This window comes from Grus americana, chromosome 1 (assembly GCF_028858705.1).
Source record: "Grus americana isolate bGruAme1 chromosome 1, bGruAme1.mat, whole genome shotgun sequence".
Taxonomy (NCBI): Eukaryota; Metazoa; Chordata; class Aves; order Gruiformes; family Gruidae; genus Grus; species Grus americana.
Genome location: NC_072852.1, coordinates 85,395,960 through 85,412,724, shown reverse-complemented (window position 1 = coordinate 85,412,724; position 16,765 = coordinate 85,395,960). Strand labels below are relative to the sequence as shown.

The following is a 16,765-nucleotide window of genomic DNA, read 5'->3' as shown; positions in this document are numbered from 1 at the left end:
GACCAAGATTATTGCCTCTCAGTGACTCTTGAGTAAACAACCTCAGTTTACAAGTACAGCAGAGAGACGGTGTTTGATTGCCTTGGAAACCTGGAAAGCTAATCTCTTTTCACTATTCTCTCTCATCCTTTTCCTGCAATTTGCTGGCCAAATGACATTCTTTGCAATATTTGTGCACCTCGCTATCTGCAACTAACAGGTGGAACAGTTTGATCTCAGTAAACAATTATTTTGCTGGTGCACAAGAAAAGAGCAGAGTCTAGATAGATCCATGAGCAGTGCTAACTGCGCAGGGAGAACAGAAGCAAAAGCAGCAAGAATTATTTTAGCCAGTCAAGTCATCTGACCTGACACATGGAGGAAATCTGCTGGGCAAGACAACATGATTTAACATACCCAATTTTCCAAGCATAACTTCATTTAAAAGGCAAAAGAAAGGTTTGTGTCTCACTATCATGCACAGAAGAGAGGGAAACAGTATCCAGCCTCCAACAGGAGGAAGGTCGAAGGAGCCTGTGACTGCACACCTGCTAAGGTGGACAGCTAGACAGGCAGATATGTATGTTATATGTGCAATCTCTATACCCGTGCATGTGCCCACACATATCTGACATCTATATAAATGAATGGTAAGCTTGTCTGTGTATGTGTTGACCTACAAATGAATATATACGAGTGCACACGCTCAGACCAGATGCAGCATGAACATTTTCAACCTGGTCATATGTGGTCATACTTGTGGAAGCTGCTGCCACCTGTACACTCAGGTGCATACCATTCATTTTGTGTGTATGATCTGTGTGTGGTCTGTGGGAAATACATTCCAGAGGATGCTGTTTGTGGTGAAACCCTTAAGCAGTTATTTGCCTGTTTCTTTGACTCCAAGTCTTTTCCCCATTTGCACAAACCTGGAGATACAAACTTATTTGACCCTGTCAATCACAAAACAGCTCATAGGTGCTTTTCTGAAAATACACAATATCTGCAGTTTATTTTTCAGTTTGGTATGAAGGGGCAGGGGTTGTTCAAGCACGGGCTTTTTTCTTAGACATGCATCCCATGGATGACTCTAGGCAGAGAGTCTCTAGTCCTTCACCAGCCGGTAGATGTGATGCTGGGCACCGTGGTCACTAGTTGACACCTCAAAAACATATGCTATGCACAGCAAGGTCTCCTGTGTGTCCCTGTTTGTCACAACCTAGACAGAAAAGGAGAAGCTGAGATGGCAACTGCTGTTTCACTGCTTACATGTTCCAACAGATTTATCATAGAGCAAAAAGTCAGTAATAGGCAAAGAACAGAAAAGCACAGGAATGATACGCAGCTTGGCCACTACAACCCCCAGTCTATATGTCCACACACCCAAGCAAAGCACTGTCGCAGCATCAGGACTACAATGCAGTGAAGAGACAGGGAGGTCAGCAGAGTCCACTGTGGAGAAAAGAAAGCTGTGCCCAAGCAGTTACCACGTAAGTGGAAGCAGGTCCACTAGGTTCTCTACTCCCCACCCCCCTGGTGTTGCAGGTTTCAGCAGACAGAATGTGTTTCACAGAAAATCTCTTTTTGCTCTGTTTGTTGGGTATAGAGGCCATCTCCTACTGCACATCCACTCCTGCTCACATATGTGTTGATATATCACAGCCACAAACAGTTCTTTCCCTCCATCTGCTCCTGCTTGTCAGTGGTAGACACAGATCATGATGATTATAGAGTATAAATCATTTTACAGGAGGCTTACAGGTTTGACTGTATTACGCCTCCCATTCCATACACTGCAGATGTCAGAAGGATGGCTGCTACACTCATGCATTCTTACAGAAGCTCCTTTTTTTTTTTCCATTTCTTTTTCTATGGTCCATCAGGAACCTTAGCTTCTCTGCAGTGTGACTCAGTGTCAGCAGCATGGTGATGGAACAGTGTTGGCCTAGTTTCAGAAGTGTGTACTGCCTACACTATGTGGCAGGGACAAGTAAAATGTTGCACCCAGAACTCCTAGCTCAGCTTCCCTCTCCCTGTCACTGCACAGCTTGGCACATTCTTGTCCTCCGAGTTTGTGCCATAGCTAAAGCTTTAAGCAGTTCTCTCCTGCTGGAGGAGATACATTTTTTACCAGCAGTAGCACCAATTCAACTGCAGAAGAAAAATATACCAGCTGGAAGCCTGAACTGTACCAAAGCCCAACCAACCGTTCTTGTGAAAACAAAGAAAATAGCTGTTTTCAAACTTGCTTATTAATTTTAGCAGCCTGATTTTAGTCTGTTTGGTTTTCTTTTCTTACTTTGTGATTGGGTTTGCAGCTGAACTAACCCTTCTCCTTTCTTCTACAGGCCATTGTGAGTTAAACACATCCAGGTGTGGTAAAGCACCAGACCCTTTTCTGAAAAATTGGTTCTGAAATCTTGGAGGACTAGTTCCAGACCAAAGTGCAAAGCAAGATAAATCATGCTTGTGAGATTAGGAGTATCTAAGCTCATGAAAGGATCTAGAAAAAATATAATTAGGCTTGCCTCAGAAGTTAGTAGTGATCACTGAGGACTAGCAGCATGCCTTACGTTAAGCATGATGATTTTTCAGCTCCCCAGTGGGAAGCAGGGGGTGGAAAATGCTCAGCCTGCTGCTCAGGGAGCAATACATAAAAGGCAGTGCCAGCACGCACAAGAGACATGCCTCTCTGTGACAGGAGGTAAGGGAAGGACATGAGATTACTCGAAACATAAAGCCCCAGAGGAAGTATAACTATATGACAATTTTTTTCATAAAATTTACAGCAAGCACTGGCCTGATGGAGGAATGAAATATGCAGAAAGCAGTTACAGTGTTCCTCAGTATGGATTACAGCACACAGGCCTTCCATCTCTCTTGTCTTTGCCCCCTTCATGCTTTTACTCATCTAAAAAAACTCTTAGCATTTATACTCTTCTTTCAGATGATAAAAATCTTAGTACAAACATGAAAGAGTAAAGCCTCCTAAAGCCCTGTGAGGTATATTATTAACCTTGTTTTGTAGTTGAGGTACCTGAGCCCCAGAGCAGTGAAATGAGTTGCCTGAAGTCCCACAAGATCTCCAGAGGATGGAATGAAGACCACTTGATTTCTATTCTTTCATACAGCCTCTAGCAGCTCTTCTACTTACCCAACCTCAGGTTCTCCGGGTGAAGATCTATGACGCATCTTGGAGATGCGAGCACAGAACTCAGTCCAATAGGAAAATCCACCTTTTAAACTGTCTTTGCCCTATTCCCAAATTTAGGCTGCATCCGAGCCTGGAAAGGCTCCTGGTATAACACAAGACGCTAATGCAAATCTAGTTGCTGTAGCCGTGTAGTACTGCCCTACCTAGAGGTTGCAGTGATTCATGAAGGTGTCACAGGGCTTGCCCCAACATGCTCCTTCCTTTATGTGCTTCCATATTCTTTCCAGGTTCAGGATGGTCCTGAGGAAACAATTTTTTTTTCCCCCTACCGTGTTAGTGAAGAACTCTTCCCATGACAAAATTATATAGCCACTTAACAGTGCTCTTGGGTTTTTTTACCTTGCAAAAAGGGCCAGAGCACAGAAAGGACCTCAATGTTCATCCAATAGTGGAACAAGCACTTCCTTCACTGACTTTTGCATCTTTCTCCTTCCTTTATCTCTCTGTCTCATAAGTTCTCCCTTTATCTTTCTCTTTTTTTTTTTCCTCTCTTACTTAGGTCTCAAATTCTGCTGCTGCCTCTCTGCATGAGTTACTATCTCCATAAATGGTCTTGAGGAATCTCATGAGAGAGATACTAAGTTCAATTAGATGCTGAGCTGTAAAAGGAAATCTGCTTTGAGTCACAACAGTGAACTGCATGGGCCTTACACATTTCCAAGCTCCAACAAAAACAGTTGAAAGTCCCACCTGTAAGATAGTAAAGTTCTCCAGCACACTGTTCATCATATACTTCTCAGGAAGGTGCTTGAGTTTATGAATGAAATTTATCATGTATTCGCAGAGAGGGGAACGGTGAATGCGATAGGAGTAGTGTCCATTTTCATAGCGCGCATACTCTGTCTGCAACGTAAAACACAAAAGCGGCATATGGGGCTAATGTTGTCACATTAGTAGCATTAATCACATAAAGGGAGTCAGAATAAAAAAATTACAATGTCATTTTCAAGTCATTTTACTAACAGTAATGAACTGATTAATCATTCATCTACAGTACTTCACACCAAGGTCAGTCTCCTTGTAAATTCTTCGAATTGATTTCTTTTTTCTCTATAACAGTGGGTTCCAGTTTATGAGCAGCAAACTGCCAAGGAGCTGCGAAAGTTAACTAAGAGGAGCAGACCAATTGTCAGCTACACTATGGTCTGCATCTATACTGGAAAAATGTTAGGTGTGAATTAACTGAAAAAAGTTAAAAACTACTGCTTTAGCAAGACCAGGAAGCTCCTAGTAGTGATGGTAATGGTACGCTCAGGAAAGGACTGAAGCATTTTGGTACCTGTGAGAAAGAACATAGTATCTCTGCTTCCCCTTAGGAGAAGGTCTGACCAATGTTAGATAAGAGAGATTTTTTTGGTTCACATTCACATCTTAGCTCCCGTATATTTCATCTTCCTTTGAACAGAAGCTGAGGTTGGATTCTGTAATTTCACAGCAGACGCTTAAATGTCAGTTACCTCCTTTCACCCCAAGAGCTTGGGCTCTTTTCCTGTGCACCATGACACCTTTCTTTGGCCTATGTATCCCATCATGCAAATACATAACCAGACTTCAGGCACGTCTGGCTTATGACTGGAGATGGGTCTTGAGGAAGGATGTAGCTTGAATTGACTGCTGACACAAGAACACCTGGTGTTCTGCACACAGCCGCTCCTCCTGCATCTAAAGGCTCCTTGAGAAGGAGAGCAGCAGGGAACAGGTCAGTGCAGCTCTCTTAGCAGCTGAATGTGGCATCAGAAAGAATTTCTTCAATGCCAGATATATGCATAATTATGCAGCTCCACTGTTGCTCAAGCTTAAATGTACAAACATGAAGATAAGCCTCATAAAATCATAAGACTATAGTCTATAAATTATTACAGTCTATTAATAAATGGGTATAGTCTATAAATGTTCTGTTGAGAGTGAGGTGTTGCCTATTCATTTTCTCCTTTCTGGAGTACCAAACAAGGGTCTGGGTTTCCTAGTTTTTCTTTGCTGCCCCAAAAAATCCTGAGAATCACCAGAGCTGAGAGACTTACATATTCACATGTCTTCAGAAACTGAGATTTAAGGAAAAAATTAGCAAACACTACCAGACCGTCAATGAAGTTCTGAGACAAGGTCATGTTTGCAGGCTGGAGCAATCTTAAACCTGCGTGTCTCAGAAATAATAATCTATGGCCTTCATCTCCCTTACAATAAGCATGGGATATATTTTGCCTTGAGATATACACAGGATGCAAATACTTGACAAAAACAGCAGCCAGAGAGAACCCTGCACACAGGTGTCTGCTCCCTACCTCCACTTTCTCCACCACCTGCTTTCCAAAGGAACACACTTTGGTGGAGCAGGTAATGACCATGTTTTCTGGGCTCTCATATTGGCTAGAAACACCATAGAAAGATCTGGATTCATCTTCAATATTCGTGTTCAAATCAGCCTGCCAAAAAAAAAAAAAAAAGGCAAGAAAAATAGATGGTTATCAATAGATGGTTGTGTTGGGTTTTTTTCACCATTACCTAAAGGGGTCTTGCGTAGCCAAGATGGTAAGGTATTGGAGTGTCTAAAGCTCGTTAAGCAGATCAATGTGCATCAGGCAAGCAGGGGAAATCTGAAGAGTATGCACCAACATCCAGTTCCTGCTTCAGAAAATGGTGGTGGGGATTTGCATGCACAATGGGGAAATCTGGTGGAATATTCTCTTAACATTAAAAGTGTATGACACAGCCCCTAGCCTTAACTGATAGTTACCGTAACTGGACAGTGCCAGGACAGCATGGATGTACTCACAAAGCACGTAGAGAGCAGACAGGAGGGCACTGTAGAGACAGAGCAATGCAAGAGACAGGCTAGACTGGGCTGCCTCACTAAGGAAGAAAAATAAGGGTACAGCAACTGTTAATAAAGCTTTCCACCCTAGATATGCAGGTAAGAGGAAAGAGAGCAGAGAGGAGGAATGTGTGAGCACATGCACACGCGCGCACACACACACACACGTATTAGGCTCAGGTACTATGATATGAAGAATGTAAGTAGACAGGATGCAACATATGGAATGTAGGTTGCTGATGGATCCAGCCCAGTTCCACCTGAATACAAACCCATCTCCATTAGCAGCCACAGTTTTCAAATGTGGGTACCTAAGGTTGGCCAACTGAAGCCTCATGTTGGGATGGAAATCTTAAAAAAAATCCCGGTTGTCTGAAGCTTCCACCAGGGGTCATTCAAACCCCACTTATGAAAAGAAGAGGCAGTTCCCTTGAGCTCTGAAAACACAAAGGGTGTGTGGGAACGCCCAGCTTGGCTTCCTCCCTTTCAAAACTAAAAGGGTAGAGCTTCTCTGTATTGCACAAGCCCAGGTGCTAGCTTACATCAGCAGAAAAGCAGTGATCAGTTCCCATAGGCTATTTCAGACTATTCTATTCTTCTTGCTGATCTGAGGGGAAACAGGAAACTGAAGAAAGTGCATTCCAGCTACAGTGTATACAGTGTGAATAGGACTGCATTAGATGCCATTCTAGCATGGTTTTCTTAGTTGATGTCAGTGAAGGTTTTTTTATTCAAGATCTAGAGCAGCGCTTAGGACAAGCACTACTAGCCTTGGAACTGGACCACTGTTGATAATGAATCCCCCTTTTCTTTGCCATACAAAATACTTGTCTCTTCTCTGCCATGAGATAATACTGTTAGCTTATTTCTCTTACATAGCAATATCGCAAGAGGTTTAAGTGCATTTAGAAAGTGCCAGTCCAGCCTGCTCCCTATCTGTAGCCACACAAGCTTGCTACTGCCTTTGTGCCACCATTACCAATTGTATGACTCTGTGGTTACCCAGATGAGAAAGCTGATCCCAGGCAAAACAAATTTTGCTGTGGTTTTGCTGTGATTTTGATGGGTTAGTTTTCAGTCAGACAAGAAAGCTTACTTGGATCCCCAAAGAGCTGCAGGGGCTGGAAGAGGTGAGAACACGCACAAAAGTTGAGGGGACAAAGGCTGCCTGTTTTGATATCAACACATACTCGGGCTGGCTTGAGCCTCTTGGGAAACTGCACCTCAAAGTTGTAGTTTGATAACACCAGGCTGGTCCTGACACCAAGAGAGAGCAGTTTGTGCCTCCCCATTCCTCCTGTACTGACACAGATGTTTCTGTAGCTGTATTACAAGACTCACTGAGGAATTAATTGCTCAGCTAGTTCTTGGTGGGATCAGCTCCCTGATCTGATTCAGAAGCACTTGTGTGTGTTCAGACAAATGAGCAGCAATAGGGAAAGCAGAAGGCAGGACTGTTTCTTCTAGTGAATGCTGGGTTTGACTAACTACAGCAGTAACTAGTTACTTGCTAGAAGCCACACTTTGTTGTCGTTCCTTTCAAGTTCTCACCTAGAGAAAAACTACCATCTGCATTAGATAAATGATGCCACAGAAGATCCAAGCAAACAAACCAATAAAATCCAATTACTATGTTGGGTTTTTTTAAAGTACAAGCTCAGAAGCAAGTCAAAGACAGATTTAGGATAGTGGGCAATGCATCTTCTGGGGTGTCTCCTAGACTAGCAGTTGTAGCACTCAGATAATTCTAGTGGGACAAAGATTCAGTCCAGGTAAGATGACAGAATGCTCCAATGATCACATCAACACTGGCAGCATTAGGGATGGACACACAGCTTTCACTCTGCTCTTAATGGAGAGCATAACAGCACAGTATTTAAATACATGATCACAAATCACTCTTCAAAATGACTGTTATTTCCCGCAGTTTCTACAAAAATCCTTAACAGTTGTACCATCTTCACCAGAGATTATGGATGAAAGAAAGTTCATTTGTCAGAATGGCTTGCCTTCTTCTCTATGATTAAGTAGAATCCCTCCCACTGAAGTAGTAACAGATCTTCAACCCTTGTGAATACACTTGGCCTTACATGTGTAATATGTTCATACCAATTTACACCAGCTGTGCACTCATCCCTTTAACTTTTCCTAAATTTGTCACCTCCTCATTCATGATCATCTTCTGATTTATCAGGAGACAGTTGTACAAAGCTGGCAGTTATTTCATTCTTATGTTTGCTTCTTCTCAGAAGATAGCTTCATGAAACAATTTATCCAGATGAATAGGTTCCTGACTTCTCTTAGCAACTTATGCCTTTTTGCCCCCAGTTTTCTGCCTCCTCACTGAGCTGAAAACGTATTTGGGCACCTGTGTTAAAATATATCAGTAAAACAATTTGGATTTAAAACTTTTTAAAAATCATTTTACATCATTCACATTTGCACCACTGAGGTAGAGATAACTTTTTCACAAGACTTGGAAACAACAGCTGGAGGAAGATTGGAAGATTTTACTTTGTCATGACCACCTAAACAACTATAATGCAGTGTTATGCTCTGATGGTTTATCTACACTGGAGTAGCATATGTGGGCAAATCCAGGCTAGCTTTAACCTGGTAGCACAGGTATTAATAGGAACAAGGCACAGGCATTACAGACTTAATCATAATTCATTCCCAAGTGAATTATCACAGTCATGCTGAAGTCCTTGCTATCAAATTTTCCCCGCTATAGTTATGCAGCTACTTTGCACCACAAATATACTCGTATTAGAGAGTAGCAATGCTACTCTATTCTAGTTTAGGTTTTTATTGAGTTACTGTAATACTCATTTACATGTCAGTGCAACTAACTGTATTGTTTATTTGACCCATACTCCAGCTGTCTGAATAGAGATTAATTCCTTCCCTTCTCCAAAGAGGAACTACACTAGGAGTCCTTCACAATACTGTTCAGCTATTTCCTTGGGGGTGATAAACACACTGTGTAGACCCAATTCTGCTTTTCCAAAGAAATTAATCCCACTGAGTCAAAAGAACAAAGGGTCAAGGCTACAGATGCTTGGTCAGACCACTGCCACATAAACATAGAGGAGGCCCTCACTGCAGAACCAGACAAACATTTTCAGGGTCTCGCTAGTAATTTTAAGGTTACATTCCCCTGTACTCTTAATGGCAAATTAAAAAATAAGTGCGGTTGATATGAGGCAAAGCAGAAAGGTTCCACTTCATGAGAAAAGCTTCACTAGCCCTAAGAAGCCACTCTAGGTGCCTCCACAATTCGGCAAGTCTCCCATCAAAAGAGAGATTGTAGAATTTCACGGCTAGTTAATGTCTAATTAATCAACATTAAACTATTTGGCAGTAGGCAAAATTATGGTAATACTGTTTGAATTAAGCATTGTCATTCACTAACATTATGTACAATCAGGTTCCTGGAAGCCCTGTTGCAGTGAAGCAATGGAGTCATGTAGGAACTCCCTGACATTTACGCTGCACCTTTTGTTCTAAAGCACGTCCCATATTATGGGCTAAGACTGTCAGACATGTCTTAGGGTGGTCAGTCAACAAGCACTGTGCATCCATCTCCTTCTGTCACCTCTGAAAATCTCAGCCCATAAACATACATACATGGAATTTCAGCAACTCCAGGGAATGACAGTAGCAGCTAGCTGAGAGCTCCAGTTCACATTTGCAGGAGAATGGAGCTGCAGCAACTCAGATACTGCTGGCCTCACAAGTTACAACTTACTTACTTACTTAGAGCTGCTGGTTCCCAGTCTCTCATCAAAGTTACTGCCCCCATACCAGAGATTATTTAGCACAGACATATCTGCTCTTGAATTATTTGCAGCCTGGTTTATTCATGTAAACTGAAAATAGCAATGATGTACATGAATATGAGACCAAAGAACTGCACAGGAGTGGAACTCCAATCTGTTAGATTTCCCTTCTATGGAAATGATTACCTCCTGAAAGGAGACAAGGCAGAAAATTGAGGAAAAAACAATGTTATCTGCCATAGCCAAATTAACTTCTAAATGTCAGCTGGACACTGAGGTTAATCACTAATGGATGCGGTTAAACTTTCCAGGATTGCACAAGGACAAAATCATACTGCACATCATGGGGTCTCTAATGGCCAAAAGAGCTACTGCTTTTAACTTAAAGTCTAAAAATGCTGTGGCCTTCGTAACTAGATTCCTGTGAGCTCCTCACAACACATAGGCCATCAGGACTAGAAACCACATTGCTGATTTGGGGAAAGGACTCTTCCTTTTTCTTCACTTAGAGAATTTCTTTCTCTAAAGAAAACCTTGTGTTTTGACACACCCAATCCTGGGAGGAGCACCCAAGGTGAGCAGAGAAAGGTCTGCTTTACTCTGTCCTGTACATTCCCTCAAAGATACAGGGGAATAATAGTGACTATGACTTAAAGGAAATTCATCTTCCTAGCACTTTGTCAAGTAGGAAGGCTAATCTTTACAGTCTAGGAATGCATGGACTTGTTGAATACATAACTGAGTGTGATTCGGACCCGAATACTAGAGCCTTGATGCCTCAGCTCCTCACTGGCAAATGCACTAGTATGTCCAACAAAAAGCGAGATAACTCTTGAATACATTCCCTACCCCAGCCTAGTCAGCCAAAGGAGACATAGTCAGGATTTAGGAAAGTTCATAGCCAATGGGCTGAATTGCCTTGCCCCCCCAAGTTCCTACTAGCCACTGCTAGCAACAGGAGCAGCAGCAGCATTCAGCTGGTTGGGTGGTGTCCAACATTCAAACAGCTGTTCATCTCTTCAAGGGCAAAGGTAGAAGATCAAATAGATGAGGCATCTTACAAGCTAAATCTGAGTCATGAGCCGCGAACTGGGCCATACTACTTTTATCTGACAAAGTTAGGTTCTGGCTTTCTGTCCAAGAAGTTCTAGATGCAAAAAGCTGTGCAAACTCTAACATAAAAGCAATCTGATGTGTCTGGGATGCATTCAATTTACAGTGCAGGCTCAGCACAGATGACGTATTTGTCCATAGCTTGCCTGATGACTTCCAAACACACTGAAACTACAATCACTGAGGTATCTGTGATCTAGCATATCTCAGAGATCTACATATTGCATGCAAGAGAGCTGATCTGCCTGTTTTGGGGAAAACATCTGAGATTTCCTCCTTTCCAGAGAAGTAAGTGGAATTTTTAAATACCTACAAAACAAGATTTCTAGATGGAAGAGGAGGGATTTGTTTAGGGAAGGGCATAGTAACTCTCAATGAGCTAGTATTACTTCTTTTGCTTTGTTTTAAATCGTATTGGTGGCCTGAGTCTCTTAGCAGCTCTGCTGAAAACAGCTCTGCTGAGCTTGAGTGTATCACTCAACTTCTGCAATCCCAAGAAAGAAACATTTACAGAAAAGTTGGTATTGTGAACTGTCCTAATCATATACTAAGCCAAGATTTTTGTCTGATCTTTGGTGGAAATGATTACCGAGAAAGGCCTCATTCCCACTAGGATGAGTCTGTGAATCAAAATTTCTCTGAAACTCTTCACAGAGGGAAACGTGACTTTTGAGAATCAGTCTTCAGTTTATCTGAGGCTTTGAAAAGCAATGACTGGACAAAAGTCCAAATGGCATTACATACCATGAGAAACGATAGCTTGCCAATATCTTGCACACAGGTCCCATGTGGTCAATGGAAAGGCATATGCTGAACAATTCTTTAAGAACAGTCTAAAACTGGTGCCACTGCAGATTCAGCCTCCAAGAAGGGGGAAAAGGGAGAGTTTCTGAGCTAGCCAAAGATAGCAGAAGGCCTTGCCAACAGTACCAGTAGCTGTGACTTAGCTAGCTCTCCCAGGATTGTGTTATTTTGACACCCAGCAGACAGATTCCCTCAGCAATTCAGTCTTTCAATCTGCTTTTTGCTGCCAACAATCTCTTTACTGTTGAACACTGTGGGGAATAACTTTGGTGAAAGAAGTACCATTGACAGAGTCCCCTTATATAAGGTAGCAACTGGTAGGAGGAGGTGCTGGTGGCTGCAGGTGAAATTAATGGGTGGTCAGATCCATTCTCAGCAAAAATGTGCAAAGATCATAAAAATCTCTGTTGCTAGCTGCTGTCTTGTTTGCTGCCTCAGAAGAATTGCTAAGTACAGAAGGGACATGGAGACCAAATTACCATCTCCTTGTTCCCCAGGCAGTTTCTGCCAGGTCAGGATTGAAGGCATACATGGGCAGGGCAGGGTGCCGAGGGGAATTTGCACTGCTGCTGTTTTGACTGGATTTGCTTGGTACAGGAGAGAAGCCAAGTGCAGAACAGCAGTCTCCAGCCCACCCCTTCAGCCCCTTCCACAAAAGTATAATTCATTTACTGAAAAGAAAACATGCAGTGATTTGACTGGTCCACCTTGCCAATCACCAAGAAGAAGAAATTAACTACGTAAATTCATCATTGGCAGGAAAGGTCTCCCAAGCAATTCCCCTGATCCATCCTTCTGCAGATAGCTGCTCTGGACAAAGTACTGCCCGTCTTAAATTCATGGTTTGCCATTTTCCTTCTATCTTCTGCCCAGATTCTCACAACTTCTGAAAGCTTTAAAATGCAGGTGCATCATTCTACTAATGTGCAAAGCCCTGAAAATGCCTCTTCTCCAAACTATTAATAACGATGCATATAGAAGGAGTTCATGCGGAGAACCAAGTAACAGGTGGTAGAGATAATATTACACTGGAAAAGAGCAGAGCTGCCACTGCCTGTGTGTTGGGAGACTAATGTCTCACATTCATTGTTGTGTGCTAGAATGCACTTGGAGCACAGAAAAATGTCACACAGATGTAATACACAACCTGCCAATCCAAGTCCAAGAGTTAGCTCATTGTACCAAACTCCCAATGCCAAAATCAAGGAAGAATTGCAAACACTGCTTATATTTCACACTAATCAACTTTTAGCTAAATAATTTAAAACACCATTGAACAAACATGAACATCTCTTTCTCAGTCACACCATATCCTAAATGCTATCAGCAATGTCAAGAAACCCCAACCCTGGTGTTTATTAGGCTTCTGGTGCACAACAGATCATCTGGTATATTCAATGCTTAGTGCAGTAATGGCAGGTTCCTACCTCAGGTTCTTCAAGCCTAAAACTACATATATACAAAACCAACTTATTCAATGCCTTGATTTTTTAAGTCTTTGTTACCTGCAACCACCATCTCAATTCAGAACCTTTGAAAAATCAATCATATCTTCATGTCTCAAAATGCTTCTTCAAGTATTTAACTCTACTTGACAAGTTTAAGGTTATCGGTAATTTGCTTTTTGATAATACTTTTATCCTAAAATGCTGCTATAAATTCAATGGTATAGTAATTGCTTTATCCAACACATCTTTGGACATCAACAATGTATTTGTATAGCTGTCCAGAGCAATCAGGCAGCAAAATGAAAAAGCACCCTATCATATACTGTTAACAGAGGTATAAAAATGCAAAGGGGTATAAAAATCTCAGCTGAAATCTAGTTTTCTTCTGTTAAACTGCTTTTTTTAAATCACATTGCCTTATCTGTGAAAAGCGTTTATTGGTGGGGAGGGGTGCGCTACACACATCTATTTGCAATACACCAAACTCAAGAAGTCCCATGACACATGTAGCACAGTGCATTACAAGGCATGGCTCACATGCTTTGTTTAGTCTTTGTATAAGACTGTTACCACAATATTTCAGGCATGTTGAATAGAAAGTTTTGAACAAAAAGGTTTGGAATTTTCATCAAAAAAATCCAAATTTTTTGGAACATGTTTTTTTGAACTGCTTTAGTTATATTGCCTTAGAGAACCCAGCTGAAATCTTACAACAGGATTAACGTTATGTACTCCTGTGAAACACAGTACAAATCACGGAAGTCCCCCAATCCTTTCTCATCCAGAATATGGCATCAGGAATGGTATTTTCATCCCCTACTACCATCTACACAGAGAAACAAAAACAAGACTGAATTATTTACTTCTTAGAAGCCTTAGCAGCTTTCATTCAATGACTTGACTTGTAAACTTCACTTATTTGTAAGTGACAGCCTGTAGTGTTAACTCCAGATGGGATTCAATAGTGCAAGGGTACCAAAAAAAAAAAATAAAATCAGGAAGTCAAAATATTAAACCAAGCCCAGAAATATCACTGTCATTATATTAAGTGTACAGATGCAGAGCCCCAGGACGTCATGTATATGTTGGAGTAAAGGTGTTTCAAATCCCATGTCACATCTCTTTATGCAAGCCAAATTTCAGGGAGTTGATACCCTCTGAACACCAGACACCTCACATGGATCCAGAAAGAGTCCAACTTAATGATATCTCACCACGTAAATCCTTCACAAGCCTAACTTAGGTTGGTCTGACATGATGCGTAGGCCATACTTATCATTCTGATATTAAAAAACAAACACACACAATCCCCAAACTCAACCCCATAAGCACAAAAGCACACTAACAGTTTTAGTAAATAAAATCACAGTTGCACTAGATCACAATTTCATTATGATTTCTCTCCTCTTGAGTCAAGGAATTCAAAGTGTTTTATTCTCTCTACACAACATCTCCTTCTAAGATCTTCCTTTTGGTTCCTGAATCTCCCAAAGCACTTCAGAGTGATACCACACAGGAGCCAGTGCTCTTCACCTCAACATGAATACTTTCCTGGGATCCCTACCCCACAGCAGGAAGCAGCTGTCGCAGCTCCTACTTTTCCAGGGAGCATTTCTTAGAAGCTATCCCCTCTTAGTCTTTTTCCTTTCTTTTGTCACATCAGACTTCTATTTCCTTTTCCAGACAGTTCTTAGTAGGGTGATCACTACCCAGATTTTGTCAAAGGATACTCCTCTCAGCAAGGTGCTGCTGTCTCTCCCAAGTATTTCTCTTCCACTCAGAATAGGGCTGGTTTTACATTTTGTTTCAACCTTCCCAAGCAGGCTTTGTTGCACTCAGAAAGACTAATCCCATGAGGAACCCAGCTCAGTAGCACACAGTCTGCGGGTGGTAAAATTATGTGTCTCCAAGAATCACCAATAACTAAGGCTCTAAGCACCAGACACTTGAACAGCAGAGTCCCAGCCAACATTCTCCAACTTAGTTCTGGAAAGGGACAGCTGGGAAGTTGCATCTCAAGGCACTTAACCCTTCTCCTGAAAGCACCAGTTAAGAGGCTTTCTAGTGCCAGTTTTTATGAAGAGTATGAGATACAAAAGCTCATTTCTCATCATCTCACTCCTGACCTGGGGTTGAATTATAAGTGGTAAACTCAAGGTGAAAGGCTCCAAATCCCATTACACATTCCCTCAGCCATCTAGCATGCAACTGCCCCAAGCTGCTATTATTTTTAATCTTGTAATACCTATGATAATACTGATCACCAAAATGATTTTGTTTGTACCCTGAAGCACAATGGCACAGTTTTTTCAAATTTCAGCTAACTCACAAAATTCCAAATTGAGTGAGTAGGCTTTTGCCAGGCTGATTTCTGCCAACTTACCAGAAGTCATTTCAGTAATACATTATCAGCATAATCCAATTTCATTTTATGTCTCTCTTATCTTTTGTCTGTCCTTGTGCCTGCAGTAAATATGCATCTGTAAATTATTAGTACTTGGAAAACACAAAATGCAGCTAAGGAGATAGGACAAAAGATGGAAAAATGTTGCCTCTGAGTGAGAAGTTACTCAACACTGAGAAGGAGCATGCAGAGAGTAATTTCCTCCGAATTCTTCTCTTATACATAAATAAACATTTAAAGGGCCCAAGTCACCATTAGCAAATAAAATCTCCGGACACTAGTCAAGACCAACTCTACAGATGACATTGTGAAAGATACATCTTGCTCCAGGCCAGAATGAGGGACTTGTACAATCAAAGATCTCCAGAGATGGTCGTGACTGTATTCAGCTGCCTGCACAGGGAAAATTTGTTGGGAGGTGGCAGACTTCTAACAGCTCCACCGCTTTTAAAGTGACAACTTCATAGCAAATGGGTACCCTACAAAGGGTCCTTCCCTTACCCAGAATTTGACAAGGAAGAAGGCATTAGCTGGCCCCCTTTCAAAGAGCTCCTTCAGGCCCCCTTTTTTCTCAGGGAACTTGTCATAGATCTGCCGGATATCCACTGCCTCGAGGTAGGGGTCATTGTAGCTGGGGCTTGACTGCCCAATGTGCACAAACAGGTGTTTGTTATACTGCAAGAAGAGGAAAAACATGGAATTAGGAAATGGTTCAGTACATACTGAGCATTCATGATTCTTCACAGAAGACTACTGGAAGTCACTGAAGATTTGATAGCATTTTCTAAAAGAGCAGAAGTACTAGCAGAAATATCTCTACTAATACCAGCTCATGCTGTTATTTCTTTCCTATCAATACATCCATACTTCTTGCTTCTTCTGAAACATTACTATGGGGTTTTTTCCTATATTCACTCCTAAACCACTGCCTCATGCTTCTGATATATAGTCTGAAATAACCTGAGATACAGAGTGTTACCTGTCACCAGTCACTCAGTCAAACATCAATGCCACTGTCCTATGAAGAGCTGTCTGAAATCCCACACCAAGGTACTAACCAAATGCTATTACCTTTTCTCAACTTTCCTGTCTCCAACAGAGGAAACGTAACTGGCTCATCACCAATGTACGTTTCAAGATGCGCTATCACAAGATTTAGTGAGATAGGCAAATCTCACTACTTCCATTTTATAGGAGACACCATGGAAA

The 16,765-nt window shown here is 41.7% G+C and overlaps 1 protein-coding gene across 1 annotated transcript in view; it reads right to left on the bottom strand.

Moving 5' to 3' along the window:
* Window positions 1–958: 958 nt before the first annotated feature.
* Window positions 959–16,765, bottom strand: part of TEAD4 (TEA domain transcription factor 4) — a 95,033-nt gene continuing 79,226 nt past the window's right edge. The window contains exons 10-13 of the mRNA XM_054817996.1: window positions 16,058–16,231; window positions 5,476–5,616; window positions 3,884–4,036; window positions 959–1,198 (exon numbers count right to left, since the gene is read on the bottom strand). Of these exons, the coding sequence (XP_054673971.1) occupies window positions 1,085–1,198; window positions 3,884–4,036; window positions 5,476–5,616; window positions 16,058–16,231 (582 nt within the window). The 3' untranslated portion in view covers window positions 959–1,084. The remainder of the gene's footprint in view (window positions 1,199–3,883; window positions 4,037–5,475; window positions 5,617–16,057; window positions 16,232–16,765) is intronic.